General features: G+C 37.8%; 1 protein-coding gene across 2 annotated transcripts in view; it reads right to left on the bottom strand.

Annotated features, from left to right (window-relative positions):
* LOC135698365 (receptor-type guanylate cyclase Gyc76C-like) overlaps nucleotides 1-14,181 on the bottom strand; it is a 200,199-nt gene that overhangs the window by 23,787 nt on the left and 162,231 nt on the right. The window contains exons 3-6 of one of the 2 annotated variants that reach the window (XM_065218293.1): nucleotides 8,681-9,345; nucleotides 8,552-8,620; nucleotides 3,250-3,459; nucleotides 2,853-3,007 (exon numbers count right to left, since the gene is read on the bottom strand). In XM_065218293.1, coding sequence (XP_065074365.1) covers nucleotides 2,853-3,007; nucleotides 3,250-3,459; nucleotides 8,552-8,620; nucleotides 8,681-9,292 — 1,046 coding nt within the window. In that variant the 5' untranslated portion in view covers nucleotides 9,293-9,345. The remainder of the gene's footprint in view (nucleotides 1-2,852; nucleotides 3,008-3,249; nucleotides 3,460-8,551; nucleotides 8,621-8,680; nucleotides 9,346-14,181) is intronic. The other variant, XM_065218294.1, reaches the window with a different exon arrangement.

Raw genomic sequence — 14,181 nt, 5'->3', positions numbered from 1 at the left:
ATCGATTGCCATTCATTGACGGCAATCGAATGTGCAGGCAGCTTCCACACCTGCGTAGGATATCGCACCCATTCAAACACACATGGGCCGGGACCAACGGCTTTCCCGAGCAAAGTCCAGCATCAAAATGACAGCAAATTGAAATCAAGTTTTTATATCAACATCAAACTGAAATCCTAATTTGATTTCAGATTATGCAATTGACACATTTTGTTTTTATTTTGCTGTACATTTACTCTTCAAAAATATAAAAATAAATAAATATATATACCCGCAATATATAATATTGCGGGTTTGTTTTCATTGCCTTAGCATAACATCAAATTGAATACTTGTTTTGTTATCAACAGGAAAAATTTATATCAAATTGAGTTTTCAGTTTGCTCTCACTGATAGCAGAAATAGTTTTCAATGTGATGTCACAGGAAGATATTTTTGCTCTCAATTTTGATATTTTAACCGTTAAAACGACCAAAACGACAGCAACCTGAACAATCATTATCAGCAAAATCACAACATCAAATTTAGATTTCAATTTGATCTCAGACTTTGCTCGGGTTACTTCCCTTCCGAAGGAAGACATGACCAGAGATTTTTATGCCTCAGAAAAATCCCACCGACCTCAGCTGGGATTGAACCCAGACCCATCGGGGTGTTAGAAAGCAGTCACGGTTACCACTACACCACCGGCGCCGGCTATGTAGCAGCTGTCATCCACTACTGAAATTGTATATACCTGCTCATCTATCTGATTTCATCGTACTTCTAAAGCACAACGTTTTGGCTGTATCCCAAAGAAACGTAGTTTTCACTTTTAGGACCATAATTAAATTATGGACAGAAGTAAATAAATGAGGTAGTTATGATTTCATTTAATGAGAATCCTGCCCAGAACATGTCAAAATAACATAAAAATATTATTGTTTCATCGGCGTGAAGGAATTCAGTAAAAAAAAGTATTAAATAGCATTGAATTGCCACCAGAAGAGCTCAAAACTATCACTCACTCATCTGGTCATATCTCAAAAACTATTTGTCCAAATCACTTGCCCTTAGAAACACATCAAGTAGAAATAATTTCCAAAGTGTGGTGGGAATTTGAGCCCAAAATATTAAGAAATAAAAAATCCAGCCCATGGTGAAAATAGGCCATTTTATGACAATTTTGATAGAAGCGGCGCAGGTGGTGTAGTGGTAAGCGTGATTGCCTCTCACCCCAGCAGGCCTGGGTTCAATCCTAGTCGACGCCGCCGGGATGTTCTGAGGCATAACATCTCTGATCACGCCTTCCTTCAGAAGGGGGAAGTAAAGCCGTTGGTCACCGGTTCATGAATTGATGGGTCGATAGGTAGGGTCCAGGTGTGGGAGCTGCCTTCCTGTCGTCGGTAGCATTGGTGCTCAGCACGGAAAACAAGATCGACGGAAAACAAACCAAAGAAAAAAAAGACAATTTTGATTACTGCCGGTAATCAGTCGGACTATATTTTTTTTCCTTGGTTTGTTCGTTGATCTTGAGCAAACGTCAATTTTGGGGAAGGTACGGTAAAAGAGATAATCAACCCGATTTGTACCTTCCTCAAAATTGCCGTACTCTAACGGTCAACAGGTCCAATCAATTCCTTGTTTGCTCCGTTCGAAAGTAGATAGTCGTACTTTCAAATAGTGGCTCAATCTTGAAATTTGGTAACCAAATTACTGAGAACCAGTCATTCAACATTGCTCGAGACTTTCCCGGGTTGTTTTCCTTTCCGGCTGGCCAACCACACTTTCAATTGATCGTCGTATTATTACTTTGAGCAAGTTTTGATGATTTGGGGTTCTGTCAGTTAACGCTATTCTTGGATATTTTTTTTCGAGTTTATTTACGTGATAAATCTAAAATTGTAGACACAAAAACTGCGCGACATGGCATCGATAAGGCTTTTTTCCACATACAAGAATTTTCGTTAAACGAAAACCAGAACAACTTGAGCAACAATAGACAAAACATTTTAATTACACACTTAGAAATAAATAATTTTATACGTGACGGAAATCGTGTTTGACATAAAAGATGAGGCAGTTATTCAGATGAGTGTATAGATATTGAGAAATGCAGGCTTTGTTAACATCGGTTCTATAGAAAAGATAAAAATTCATAACGACACACTTAGAAAAAATCATGTAAATTCAGGTGCTCTGAGAGTGACATGTGCGAGCATCAATTTTGACATAAATTTCAGTAATAACAGAAGCGAAATATAGCTCAATTAAACGTACTTTTCGTCGAGCATCAAACTTTTCAGTCCCCGAGCACTTCTTATTACATGACATGTTTATTTACGTCTCATCTTTTATGTCAAAGATGGATTCCATCACTTGTAAAATTAGCTATTTCTAAGTGTGCAGGATTATATTTTTGTTATCGAGCTCGCCAAGCTGTTTACTCCGATGTTTCTGTATATGTTTTCAATAAGTTATGTTACTGAGTTTATTACAAACTTAAATATTTATGTTTACTGAATTAAATTAAAAAAATAATCTTGTTAAACGTCAATTTAGTCAGTTTGAAGAAATACAACAGAGACAATTTAAGTTTTCTTGAAAATAATCTATAATAATAATTTGAAAATTCACGATGAACTACTTTCTGTGCTTTTCTAATATTTAAATTTTTTAGACAATGTCGAGCTATCAAAATATCATAATAATAGCAGATTATGATCTAATAGCAAAATAAGTTATTGCTCTAAAGAACGTACCAATAACTTAATAAGCTACGATAGCACAATTCGATATTATTTTGCCACGATTTTGCTATTTGCCTCCATTCGGATAAGCACTTCAAATAATCATTCAAATGAGATACTTACTTCAGTGAGTACGTCATCATGTCAACGAATATCACCAGATATTCACCTTTCGAAAAGAGCTGCATTGCGTCCATCTGGGTCATCATGTCGACGAGGGCATTTGGATTGCCTAGAAAAACGTAGATTCGCGTCTTGTTCATCGTATTTTGGATGATCTGTTGAAAGAGGAAATCAAAAATAACGACGTCAAAGCTTTTGTATAAAATTCACTGCAAACAGCTTTAGGAAATCCGGGGCTCAAACACGATTCAAACGAAATAAAATAGGCAAATATGTGGCAAAATGGAACAATCCAAGTATAGCTGGGAATCAATTAAAAGCACACCCACGAATGCAGACGAGAGTCGTCGGTTGATTAAGCTGATTACATTTAATTATTTATGTAATAACATAATACCGTATACCAATATCCACTACGACAACAATCCAGATTGTTTTCGCAGCATATGTGATAGTCGTGTGCCTCCTGCACGTGATTGACGGTTAGGTTGTTGCGCTGCGCTTGGGTTTCCAGTGAATCCGCAACGTTTTTCCACATATCCTCGTGGATGATGGAGAACTTTTTCCACCCATAGTACATCAGCAGTGATACGATGGACTTTGTGACCTAGGATAGTTGGAGAAAACAAGAGTATTTATGAGTAAGGATGTGCTGTGGGCAATGTTAGACATAAGTACGTTATGCAGAATGGACGGTTGGCATAATGTTCATTTTTCTCTTTGACGACAATCTTCCTCCGTTTTGACAAATCTAGATAGAGCTGGAATTAGGCCGTAACAGCTTTTGTAAACAATGACATCTCTCGATGAGTTCTCGGAAGCCATGACTCTCCCTGGCAAATCGACATTACCATCGAGGAGAGGAAGACTTCTCCTACCCGATGAATATGTTGGTTTGTGTAGGCATGCTTGGCATACACAGTTGTACACACCAACTGCTCATTTGTTAATAACTTTTCACTCAGTTGTTGAAATTTATTTTTCTTTAAAGTAATTGATAGATTAGGATCATAGCTTACTATAGATATGCAAAAAGTAGTTAAATCTTAACATTTGAATCAAGACCAATGAATTTTTACTTTTAAAGTCCGAGATGTGCAGCGAGCATTTCTTACTTCATTTTTACAACGCAAAAACAAATACAGTTTATTACTAGAATTGAAATCTACTTTGTTTTATGTACCTATAACAAGCTTAAACTCTATTATATCTACTGCTTCAAAAAGAACGATGTTTCGTCAACTCTGTGTAAAGTTATTAGCAAATGAGCAGTTCGTGACCAAAACTGTGTATGCCAAGCATGTGTGTAGGCGTGCCTTTAATTCCGAGAAATAAACGGGATAAGTCATTGTTTACAAAGGCTGTTACGCCCTAATCCCAGCTCTATCTAGAAATGCAACATACCGTAGCCCCTTGCTAATTTCAACAGTACACGCGAAAACTAATATTTTTTGATTAGTAGTAATTGTAATTATGCATAAGGAGCTGTTTTGTATTTTAATTATTAGGATAAGATAAGATTTCCGGAATGTAACTGAAACGTTTACGAGAAATGGCTCACCTCTGGGCACAAATTTTTATAGGTGACAATATTTTACCTCGCTTAAAATATTACTGAAAATTCAACAAAATATTTTCCCTCTTGTAGCGCATCGGTCACGTGGAAATTCGCCAGTCGCACACATATAATCAGCCACGATGGTCCGCAGTTTATTGACTTTGAATCGAAGATCAATGAGTACTTTTTTATAACCATTCTCGATCATCTGGTACTCGTGTCGCTTCTGTGCATATTTATTGTAATTTACATCTATGAAAATACATCGTCAGTATTTGAGAATACTTTGTTTACTATGTTTCTTAATCAGTTATTTGAAACAAAAAACGCATCTAGATCAATAAACAGCTTGTATACATCCTATCAATATCGCGACTTTATACATTTCAATGTATAAACCATTTTTATGCTACAAAGCTTGTATTCTCTTATTTTATACCGAGCAAGGAGTCGGTTGGGAGAGTTGCGATTTAGCTTAGCTTTTATACTATTTAGATTTGAATATTTTCTGAGTGCAATGTTCAATGACTTCGATACTCAAAGGTTGCCTTGATCAAGAGAATGTGGTTATATCAAAATTCAAATTCATACAGGTAGTAGGTCTATCTGTTAAGGTTGCCTTCATTCATACGTTGAGTGTAGAAGACATGATTTTTATCTACACTGGATGGGATGCTTGATTTTCAAAGTAAAATTGAATTTTGCGTTGATAGGATGAAAAGTATTTCTGTTGAACATTTCATCCACTTCACTCTAAATTTTATATTGTCTTAGAGTTTGGCTTCAAGGTTTTCACATTCCGGCGGAAATTACTATCGATTTTGGCAGCTGTTGTTGTCAAATTAACGCCATTTAAAACATGTATCGATTATATCGATGTATGTTTCGATCTCAGGACAGTCAAACGAGCTACCAAAATGTTTTATTCGGATTGAAGCGGTTCATTTTGATGCTTTTTCGCACCGCAACAAATATTAAAAAAAAAAACTGGACACTCGAAGTCGTACATTTTTTTCTTAATTTTTTTGGACTCTTCATCAAAACAACGGAAGTTGCCAAAAATATAATCAGATCAATGATTACTTTGGCAACTAGTCCAATTTAAAGCTCACTGGCTCAGAAGAAACTGGGATTGATGAGAATAATTGTTTTGATTTTTCTGAACTTGAAGATCAGGAAGAATATCGACAGAATAATGTGCTGGAGGAAGTTTATAGTTAAGTTATAATTTGTGAAGATAACTGGGATAGTTTGTATTTTGATCCTTCTTATGTAACAGAATTCAAGAAATTATTTTCAGGCTTTCCGTTGTGGTCTGCTATTATGGTTGATGTTTTAAATCTCCTAGACTGTGCGAAGCGCTAGTACTGGTCAGCTGGAGTGGACAATTCTTTTAAAGAGTCGAAGTGAGGTATTTCCGAAGGAAAAGGTCAACTACGTGCTAGCTTTTTTCTTCAAAAATATTATGTTTTCTTATCCGCTTCATACATAAAAGCATCTGCCAAGTGTAGGTAAAATGATAAAACTAATATTACACCTCCCTCTCATGATACCGTTGTGCGTTCAGCATGTTGGAGTGATGAAAAAAAAATGATCAGGGAAGGTCCATTAATTAAGTCACGCAAATTTGGCCCATTTTTAACCCCCCTTTGTCACATTTTTCTAACCTTGATTGTTTTTTGTAAGGCTCGTCACAGTTTCCAAAACCCCCCTCCTCCCCTGTGACATAATTAATGGACGATCCCTCACGACTGCCCTCAAAAGTTGTTGGACTTCGTTTGTTACAAACGAAGCAAAAACAACTAATTCGGTGATCATAACGTCGACTACATGTGCATTTGATTCGTTTTTGCAAATTTATTTATCACTAGTAATAGATTATGAAATGAAAACTAGTGACAATGTTCTATCATAAATTAACAGCCTCCTTATTGATTTACAAAAATGACGGTCTGCCAAGAAAAAGAAGAACAATATTCTTGCAGATTTATTTATGAGCAAATTGAATAACACACCTACTTGTTTGAAACAAATTTCTTGTGATGTCAATGTAGCGTATTTGCTTGAAAAAGTATTAACTTCAAATTCAATTGAAATTAAATGAACGTGTTGTTCCTCAAGATTGATTTAATTAAAGTTTATTCCTATGAAATATTCATGTAATAGCAAAAAGCGGATACAATATTAAATCCATGCATGTTAATTTGATCGCAAATTCTGTGTACACTGTTCAACGGAATATAACACAACCAGTGGAATGGCCTATGTTCAGTTGTTTGGATGTTATATTCAACATCATTTTTTTTTCTGTGACTGTTCACTTTTGTTCTATTTATTCGGGCAATCGCTTCCACTACAACGAAAGCACAACATCATTCTGGTGCTATAAAAACTGGCACATGTTGTGCTGACTGCTCTTTGGTCGCCAATATATGTATAGACAGACACTTCATGGTACTGGAACAGATTGATGAAGCCGTCACTCAACCCTGAGCTTCTTCCCGATCAGTATTGGAATACGGATTGAATTTTCACCAGCAGAAGCAGATTACCGCCAGTCGGGGTGACATTGGGCCAAACATTAAAAATGTTTATTGTTGCAAATATCTTGCATGTAAAGAACATTATGACTAAAACATGACTGGTGTAATGACATGATTTTTCAACTCCTGGAGTAAAGCGTAAATACCATTAACGAGTAGTTTTATTGAAATAGTGCTGTAACGTTAAGAGTCATAAATGCTAAAAACACAATGTACACTTTTACGGGGTAGACGGGGGTAGGCCAAATTTATGTTTTGACTATTTATAAATATATGAATATAATAATAAGAATAAGTAAAATGAGATTTCAATTCCATTCAACCCTAGATGGTTGAACTAAGGACTACTTCGTCGTAATCGCCCATTTCCGTTCTATCGATCAGAAAAGATCAATAATATCAATGATTTAGAGCGCATTGTATGAATATTTACGCTCATTGTTCTCAAAACAAAAGAAGCGCTCCTAGAGAATGCCCTTTTTCTACGTTTATCCGTAGGACGAAGAAAACCTAATGGCGTTTCAATCAAGAAACAGTATTAGATTTTAAACAATATCTCTACAATTTGTGACTCTTTATCAAATGTAACGGTACGTATGGAAAGGTAAATAAATTTAGAAGTCATCTTTGACAGAAATATTCCATTTTTTGTGTAAACTCGTTCAGAAAAGAGAGGTAAAGCGTGGGTTGTGCTTAGTAGGACGGAAATTAGATCAAAAACCCTATATGACAGACAAACATACATACACCAGTGGCTAATATATTCACTTGCTTCAAATTGATTTCCTTGCTGAATTTAATAAGGAAGGGAACAAAAGCAATGTTTATTTTGGCTCAATGGCACCCCCACTGTCGGTACTTCTTTTCATGCTGTTCACATGTTGGCGGTTCTGTTTAAAAATGCTGATGTTTAAATGGAATCTGTTAAGCTCCTTATCGTCAATTAGTTTTTGTTTTGATGGCAAAGGAGATTATATTACCCGGTTTGGGCATGACATAAAGGTGTTTGATCTCATTTTAAGTGAAAACGCAATGTGAATATTTGATCAACCAGTAGCCAACTTTTTAAAAGAGTTGATACACATCCACGTTCCAACCAAAACATTCCACCTGCCCACAAATTAGTGTTCTCTTAATAGTAGAACAATGGTAGTAATAAAATAAGCTTAGTGGTCTTGTTGCAAATTGAGAGCTGGTCTAAGACATGTTTGCTCAGGGATTTGAAGATATTTCATCTCAATAATTTCCTCTATCGCACAACGAGTCGAGCCCATCTCCGCAAGCATGTTTTTGTTTTGTAGTTGCGCCTTTGCCGACTGTGCTATGATTACACTGATTGACCCTGCTTTAAGGTTCAATTTACTTTGATGCTTTTTGGAAAATTTCAAAAGCAGTTTTTTTCCGACGCATTATTTTAAATTGCAAAAAGCTCGCACTATTCGATTCCTTTTTATATTTTACACAAAATGACGCGAGCTTTTTGCAATCTAAAATAATGCGTCGAAAAAAACTGCTTTTGAATTTTTAAAAAATGCATCAAAGTAAATTGAACCTTAAGTTACATTGATGAAAAAAAAACAGACATGGCTGCACATTACCTGCGTATCTGGAGGTTCCGTTCTAGCAAACGTGGGTATAGGTGTACTCCGGTGCAGTTCGGAACATCTCTAAAATGGATGAAAATTATAGTCACTTCTAGATACATCGAAACGAGCATCACCACTTACATAGGAGATCATCGGAATGTCGCGGCTTTGCGACACGATAGCTTCAGTCTTACAGGTACCTTCCGGTCCAAAAATGGCAGCTACCCCATCGCAAATCATCTCGGTAATGGCACGTGTCGCAGTCACCGTATCGCCACGGGTGTCGTACCATCGCAGCGCCAGGGTCACATTTGACAGCAAATCGGGATCAGCGTTGATTTCCTCCAGGGCAATGGTTAGAGCACCGGATATGGTAAGACCTTGCTTATCCTTCATATTGCCTTTGAGCGCCGTTAGGTAACCCACCACAAGCTGGGTGCGATTGTTTTTGAACTTTTGATGGTTAGGACTAGAGTTCGCTAGCTTGGGAATGAACGTCGCCCCTGAGGCGTAGGAATTCTGCATTTGTGGGAGGTTAAATTGTGGTTGTAATAACGGCTGTTGCTGCTGCTGTTGGTGATGTGTGGTTCCCTGAGCAGACGATGAGGCGGCCAGCATTGGGGAAGCCGGGGGTAGTGACTGCGACAACGTCGTCGAGCCAGCTGCTGACGGTTGGAACGTTCCATCGGTGTTCGGGGCGCCGGCAAACGCCGCCGAGAGCAGTGAGAGCAATAGAACGGGCCAACGCGTCATGGCCCCTTAGAGCGGGGCCGATCGGCGCGACTCCACGCGATGGTAAACACCTGCTGGGTGAGAAAAAAACAAACAAAAAACGATTGCAATTAGCCGGGGGTTCAACATATGGACGGTATTTAGCTATATTTTTGGCTAGCAGTATTATTTCAAGAACCCTACCACCCCCAGAACCTCGAGGCAAATGTAAAATTGTTTGCGTAACGCGCAGAAGAACCGTGATAGTGAAAGATCTACAAATCATCCTGAAACATTAATCTTCTAGTTCTACAGGCTCATCAGAGTCTTATATAATTATCCAATTAAAGGTTTGAACCATTAAGGTTTTATAAAGCCCAATATTGAGAGTCTTTGGCTTAAAATATCGATAATAGAGACATAAAAAAGCACAATATCATACTGCGGAACAAACACTTTTGCCACCAAAAATCTCTGGTTCTAAAAATCATCAAAAGTTTAGATTTTCAAGGTGTGAAAGCTCAACGATGTGATTTGTTTGACCGTAATCGCATCATGGTGCACCATGTGGGATAGGATAGGTGTATTTTTAACGCCCCTCATAGGTAAAACGCCCGATTTGCATTTCTAGAATTCCAGGTTTAATATAAATCCAGAACTGTTGACTAAGCCAAGTATTTAATAGGACCACTCTCCTATGAATGTTTGACAGCTGTCAAGTGTCACTAATATTTTCCAAATGTCAATAATAAGAACCTATGTTGGGAAAATATAATAAAAAAATCAAATCTTCATTCATTTTATTTATTTGTCGTCAATCAATGGTTCAAATGGTTTGTGTCAAATTGAGGGCAAATTTTGGTAGGCTAATCATGACCCGATTTGGTACCCGTTTATGCACTGTTTAGCGAAAATTTAAAAATTAGCATCAGTCTAAAGTCACACCTTTGTTGCGAGCTGTGTTAGGAAATTATCAAACAATCAAATCTCACCAATGCTCACGCTTGAATTTCATAGACAAAAATCAACAAGCAAGCAAGAGCGGATGATATTAAATACATGCTGCGTTATTGTAACTACGAATAAGTTTACAAAATTCACCAGCTGTGGTGAGTTTGACTTTCATCAATTTTGCTTTACATCCGAACGCGACCCGAAACTACCCAAGTAACAATTTTGGTTTTATGAGGGTTCTGTAGACCATGATTTAGACTTGTAGAATGCTATAAAACCGCGATAAAACCTGCAATTTTACTTGGGGGGTGCTGGCAGCAGTGGCTTCCTGTCTGCTATGAAGAGTAAAGAGAGATACCAAAAACTATACTCTATCTAAGGAAATCATTTTTGTGTCGAGTTAATCTCAGCTTCTTTTTTTACATATTGTGAGTAGCCTCTCAATACCAAAGGAGCTTTAAAATAAAAAAAAAAACAAACACGATATTTTGTTCCAATATCACGCGTGATATTGAGAGCATATGAGAGTGAAAAAATATCATTTGATTGATCATTTTGCCAACACTGGTTGTGAGTTACACTATCCTTTTAGTATAGAGCATATATTTTGTCCCTTAGTTGTTTTGCATTTTGCCCGACATAATTGAAAAACTTAGGTTAGTTTTTTTTTAAACTAACAGACAGGTTTAGGCCGAATGGTCTCAGCATTGTATGAAACAAAACTGGGGTGGCCAGTTTTCCCGAAAAATTTTAGTAGAAGTTTGTGAATTTTTCTGGACATCACGTACTTAGAAAATGCATAGGTCATGGACCAAGCATTGTAGATGCTTTCTTTAGTGAAATGATAAGGCAATTATCACAGATACCAGCGCCACTCTTGATTAAGAGAGACCACACTGTTCGCGTTTAAAATGTTGCCCGGCAAATTGAGCCTTTTCCTCGGGGAACTTCTCGAACGGTCGTTCGTATCTAACGGCAAACTTAATGGACACGCCAAGAGTTCTAGGTATTTCAAGTACGGTTATGTTTACTACGAAGTATTGATCTGACTCATTCACCCACCGAACGAAGCGGAATGCAAAACGGAAGGAATGCCTACTCAACTTTAGCAAAAACCGAAAGGAAGCAGTTATGAACTACCCAAGCAACACACTTCCATCGAAATGAGTTGCTGCAACTTGATTGTGACTGGAATAAGTTGCACGAAAGTAACCACAATTCTTCAGTGATAAGTGTGCTGCTAGGGTAGTGTACAGAGACAACAACAATCTAGGAATATTCTACGCAGTTTACGCAAGAATTGGCACGAAATTACGTTTGTGTTAAGACAGAAGGAGTATTCAAAAGCATTAGAATTAAGAGTATTAAGAAAAGTTGCAAATTCGGGAGGAAGATGATGAATTAGAAGAGGATCAAGAGTTAGAAAGAAGAAAAGATACGGAATCCAAAGATAGTCAAATCAAAAAGAAAGAATAAATAATCCGAACCAACATGCTTATCGGGAGCTAAAGGAGTAACATGTAATTGCACGTGGTGTGAAGGTAGGGGTGCGACAAAAAAAAACCTCGATCAGAAACCATAAGACACGGAAGATCCAGATTATGATAGAAAAGCAAGAAAAAATAGAACATGCAAACATAAGAGAGACTTCAACTGCTAATGCTGATTTCAAATAAAAGACTAAAGTGGAAATTTTTTAAAAGATAGATGAGGAGATGAAAGTATAGAGTTGATAGTTCCGTTAGAGTACGGTAGTGTGAAAATTGTATATAGAGAGTAGAAAGCGAGCACGGACAACTTAAGGAAGGTACAAATCGGTTTGATTATCGCTCTTTACCATACTCCCCTGTTGGAGAGGGATGGTGAGGGGTATTCCCCCCACCACCACTGGAAAAAAGAGATGATCGCCGACTCGCTCATGTACCGACGATGTGTTTGAAACAGTTCTAGCGATTTTTACCGCACTCAAGGTGTTTTCTGAAAGAAGGCATCCAGTCGTAGGTTTGGAATTTGCAGCTATTGTTACCTCTACCACGGTATGTGCTCCTGTCATCGTCGACCGTGAAAAAATTGTTATAACCCCTCACATCCAAACCATTCCCTGATCCATTTCCATCTCTTTTATCTATCCCTGCTCTATTTTCGTCAAGACGAAACACTCAAATAAATCCCATCAATTATGTTTTTCCCCAAAATCTCAAGTAATTACTTGACTGTAATAAGTAACTGTAATTACTTTATTGAAAAATGCACCCAAATCAGTGTCGTCAGGTCCTCCCAAATTTTGAGCTCATTTGGATGCAACATCATATTGCACTGTCCCTTTGAAATTTATATTGGGAAAAGTGAGATATTTAATCCCCTCGTCGTAACATTTAACCATAACGAATTACGGGTAAGTAAGCAATCTGTACTTATAAGAAATTTTCTCGTCTACAACGCTGTAAACGCTGTGGTATGTAAAACCGGAAACCGGAGGTCAAAATTACGGATTCCTTAGACTACGTGTTTTCTTCATAATGAAGCTCAATCCTTTCCCTCCCAAAAAAGGAAAAATTTCTAGTTAAAAGAATGTTTCCCTGTGTCATCCTTTTGTGGTCACAGCATTGTACAAGCGATTTATCATTTTTACCGATTCTTGAATTGTGAAAAGCTATGCCAGTTGTGTTATGGCATGAAACATAAATTAGATTAAATCCGATTGCTCATTCAATTTAAATTTGTCATAATATTCAATTGAGCGGCGCCGGTGGTGTAGTGGTAAGCGTGATTACCACTCACCCCAGCCAGCAGGTCTGGGTTCAATCCCAGTCGACGCCGCCGGGATGTTCTGAGACATAACATCTCTGATCACGCCTTCCTTGGGAAGGGAAGTAAAGCCGTTGGTCCCCGGTTCATGAGTTGATGGGTCGATAGGTAGGGTTCAGGTGTGGGAGCTGTCTCCCTGGCGTCGGTAGCATTGGTGCTCAGCACGGAAAACAAGATCGACGGAAAACAAATCAAAGAAAAAAAATCAATTCTCATCCTTGTATCATTTTCGCCAAGAATATTAATATTTTTTAAAACATTCCTACTCAATCAACTACACAGTCTCACGCAGTCCTCTAGAGCACGTTGAATCCAAATAAATAATTTTAATTACTGCCACCGATCGACTAATCTATTGACCTATCATCCGCGAGTTGTCAATCAACGCCATGGTTTGAGCAGTGTTTTTTTTGGAACGGAAATCAATAAACAAATTTGCATCACCATTTAACATGGATATCCATCATCGTGCTCCCTCGCCGTCTCTCTAGAGGTGGGGCTGAAAATTAGCGCAACTGCAACGGAAGCCTGAAATGGGATACGTTCCATAATGACGAGATAGCGACGCGCGGCTCGGCTCGACTGGATGAACGATCACAACCTGTTTGTTTGTTCATCAAACCGCAAGGTGACAGGCAAAGTAGCCAAAGTAAACTTCAAAGTAGGGTAATTATCGGCGAGTCGTTGTTCGATGAACAGCCATGCGACTTAGAATTGTCCTCATGGCGACAATAATACAAAAAAGCAATGGATCTCTCTGGCTGCCGTTGCATAATCTGATAAATGTATGAGAAAGATATAGATGCGCAGGTTGTGATTCGTTACCGTCCACAAAAGCATCACTGGCTCATAGGAACAGGGAAATTAACAAAGAGTGTTATGTCTTTCAGGATAGTTTAACTGTTAGTTTAGAAATATGTTGAATTCAGAAAGTGTAACACTATCTACAGAAAGGTACCGTTGTTTGCGGATTTACATAAAAGTCGGTATTGATTTTTCCCAATTTATAGCTACTTGATCTTTGGTAGTACAAATGCTGACCACAAATGGTATCTTTATTACCAAAAACCAGGTATCGAGGAATCAAAAAAAAATCATCCACAAACAACGGTACCTCTCCGTACCAATGACGTACCAAAGTGAATCACTAGGTGGGTTCGTACTAAACC

This window comes from Ochlerotatus camptorhynchus, unplaced genomic scaffold (assembly GCF_037179485.1).
Source record: "Ochlerotatus camptorhynchus isolate MF236.1 unplaced genomic scaffold, CSIRO-AGI_Acam_v1.1 ptg000085l, whole genome shotgun sequence".
NCBI lineage: Eukaryota > Metazoa > Arthropoda > Insecta > Diptera > Culicidae > Ochlerotatus > Ochlerotatus camptorhynchus.
The sequence above is the reverse complement of the archived record's forward strand: the minus strand, read 5'-3'. Positions and strand labels throughout refer to the sequence as shown.